Raw genomic sequence first — 3,491 nt, forward strand, 5'->3', positions numbered from 1 at the left:
AGGTGCAACATAGCCTAATAACCTTTTTTTACACACTGAATTTTGTCAAGACAAATGGCTAAAGGTTCCATCGTCGTGCAATACTCCTCTAAAAATGTCCACTCATTTTTATTCATTTTTGTTAACTTAATTTATTCAAATATTTTAACTATTTCTGATTTACGTATCAAAATTTTTTTTGATGCATCAAATAGTGAGTTCCATCTGGTCACTACCGGAGCAGGAAACTTGCAGCCACATATTTCTAAAACTTAATCAGCTGCAACTGTGCTCCTGCTACAAATACTCCAAAAACTTGACAATTTTTGAAATGTTGATTCAGATATTTTTTTGTACTTATTATCTTCAATGGTAGAAATATTATGAGTTGCAATTAAATTTAAGCTATGTGCACAAGTAATATGTGGAGGCAAAAATAAACTATCGTTACTTGTTTCAAGTCGTTCTGGGTTTGAGAGTACAGTATCAAGATTCACCATATCTAGACTAGAACATTCACCATCTGTTTCACTATTAAGGTCTATTCACACACAGCAGTGACGTGACAGTGCCGTGACCGTGCCGGGATTCCCCCGGTGAGTTTAATAATATTCTTAAAGGAAAGATAAGCATGATGTTCTCACTCGTCCGGCGCGTGACCGTCACGACGCAAACAGTGTTGTCGCCGTCATCACACCGTGCGCGTCCGATTACTTGCGTTCGATATTTTTCATATTTCACGGTCATCGTTTTCTATCGCAGCACAAAAATGAATGACGAAAAACTCATTCGGTTAGTGCGAAGATATTCCGTACTATACGATTTATCACATCCCAAGTATTATGGATACGGACTTCAAGAATACCATATGGGCAAAAATAGTAGAGGAAATGGAAACAACTGGTAAGAAATAAAATAATAAGTTATTATTTTATTTTATTATTAATTTTAATATTACAATATTAGGTACATACGGGTACATTATATTATGAATAAGTAGAATAATAAAAAGTATAATAAGTGAATAACAATATAATTATGAATTGAGGTTATAACGTATATTATTTCATACTATGTAGTATATAACCATGTAGGTACTATAAACATTATCTTATATATACGTATTTCATATCCAAGTAAGAGAACCAGCTTCAGAATTGAAGTATTCCGTAAATATTTCCCTTGTACGAAATGCATCTGTAGTTGCGTTTCCTCCTTGCAAATGTAAATTTTGTAGTGTATTACCCCTACTTTTGAAATCCACTTGCTGATTTACGTAGTTATACGTACACGAATAATATTTTTTTATAAAATTATGTAGCAAGCAAGTAGCCAAAATTATGTAATCTACGTGTTTTGGGCACGCCTGAATCCGCCTATTGTAAAGTCTAAACTTTTGTGTCAAAATACCGAATGTGTTTTCCGATATCCTCCTGGCACGGCTCAAACGATAATTGAAGTTACGCTTTCGATCATCCAAATTATTTCCTGGATAAGGTCGCATTAAGTAATTCTTTAGAGGAAATGCCTCGTCAGCTACAATAACATAGGGTACTTGAATATCTGTGTTAGGTATGGTAGAATTTTCTGGAACATTCAATGAACCACTTTGAAGTGCTTTGCCTAAACTTGAATTAGCAAAAACTCCCCCATCACTACTCTTTCCGTACGCTCCTACATGGACAGCAATAATGTTACAGTGAGCGTCTACAAGAGCCAACAAAACAATAGAGAACGTCTTTTTGTAATTAAAGAACATCGATCCAGTATTTGGAGGGGCCTGGATGGTAACATGTTTCCCATCCATAGCTCCTATACAGTTGGGAAAATTCCACATACGAAAAAAATCATTAGCGATTTTCTTCCACATTTCTTCTGTCGGAGTACGCATCAATTCGTTCATAAGATTTTCAGAAATAATCTTACATGTTTCTCGTACGATCTGGTAAACAGTACTATGCCCCATGCGATAACTAAACGAAATCGTCTTTAGCGAATCACCAGTGGCCAAATACCTGAAAGAAATTAATTTGATATAAAATGGGGCCTTTTCTCAAAAATGTAAATAGTCTTAAACAATCCAAGTTACACCTCTTTCTCCTCTCCCAGGGCCGTCCTGACGGTTTGCACGTCAGTTGGCAGTTGCATATATTTAATATTATGATATTTACCTAAGTATAAGGGGAAAACGCGCAAATATACTTAAAAATGTAGTACCTACTACCTTGTACTTACAACAATATGCAAGTAAACAAATTAATAATGAAACAAGTCATATATTTAAACTTAATATAATAATATTAATAAATCAATAAGTCTATAAATTAAGTAAGAACCTAATACAATATAAAAATGGTGGACAAGTGTGCACCGCTCTGCTGTTCAGTAGGTATCCAGCATGTCGTTGTACTGCATGTGTTATACCTGAATTTATTACATTGATAAATCATTGTAGGTATACGAAAAAATATTCTGAGTAGATACGTTGTAGCCTACTAGGCTAAGCATAGCATAGGTACTTGTATAAATAATCAAATTTAATAGTTCAAAAAAAATTAACAAAGATCGAAAATATCTCTCAGCTTTAAATAACGTGACTTTCCGGTAAAATTTTTCAGTTTGATAGAGGTACATTCAAATATCTGATGTTAGTTATGAAAAGAAAAACTTTTATGAATTTCTAAAATAGTTTGAAAATTTTCGAAATTTTGATGTATTTTGTCAACGTTTGAACTTTATAAGCATATAACAAATAATTGAGGCTATTTTTAATCTTCCATTAATGAAAATTATAAGGAACCTAGCATTACATTTTCAAGATTTTTTACTAAATGAAAAAGATTTTATCGAGGATAATTTAAAAAAAAAAATTAGAAATATGGAATAATTTATCAAGGCTATAAAAATAGTCAAATTATTGAGAAAATGTTTTAGGAAAAATTCTAACATAAATATTTGTTACAGTATGAACTATTTATGAGAACCTTTGTTTTAAATTTGCAATTCTTAGCTATAAAAACTGAACATTTTATAATTTATTAATTACAATGATTGATAATTTTCAAGATTTTGATAAATATTGTCAAAATTCGATCTTTAAATGCTTATAAAAAAAAATTGTGCCTATGTATTTTAAATATTTTTCAACTGCTATTGTAACAATATATCAGGAGCCTTGTATTAAATTTTTACACTTTTTGGCCCAACGGATAAAACTTTATTGATATTTATAGAAAAAAAAAACTAAAAAAATTGAAAAATGAAAATGTCCGCGAACAGCTCAAAAAGAGTCAAAATTTTTTCAAAATTGTATGGTGTATAGAAAATGCAAATATAAACAACCAGTGAAAATTTCATGTATTTACGGTCATTTATTTTAAAGTTACACCAAAAACCTAATTCAATTTTGCGTAAAAATTCCCGTTTTTCCTTAATTTTTTTTTTTGTTTTTCTTGGCGCTTTTGAAAAGTACTGGGAATTTTAAATTTTGACCTCCCCAATGCACCAACGAT

The 3,491-nt window shown here is 31.4% G+C and overlaps 1 protein-coding gene across 1 annotated transcript; it reads right to left on the reverse strand.

The window, feature by feature from the left end:
- Positions 1-1,105: 1,105 nt before the first annotated feature.
- Positions 1,106-1,945, reverse strand: LOC103307705 (protein ALP1-like). The gene has a single exon (XM_008179936.1). The coding sequence runs from the start codon at positions 1,943-1,945 to the stop codon at positions 1,106-1,108; it is 840 nt and encodes a 279-aa protein (XP_008178158.1).
- Positions 1,946-3,491: the final 1,546 nt, after the last annotated feature.

This window comes from Acyrthosiphon pisum, unplaced genomic scaffold, assembly GCF_005508785.2.
Source record: "Acyrthosiphon pisum isolate AL4f unplaced genomic scaffold, pea_aphid_22Mar2018_4r6ur Scaffold_21537;HRSCAF=24198, whole genome shotgun sequence".
Lineage (NCBI taxonomy): Eukaryota > Metazoa > Arthropoda > Insecta > Hemiptera > Aphididae > Acyrthosiphon > Acyrthosiphon pisum.

Coding starts and splice junctions, on each gene's coding strand:
- LOC103307705 (XM_008179936.1), bottom strand. CDS start 1,945: ATGGGGCATAGTACTGTTTACCAGATCGTACGAGAAACATGTAAGATT.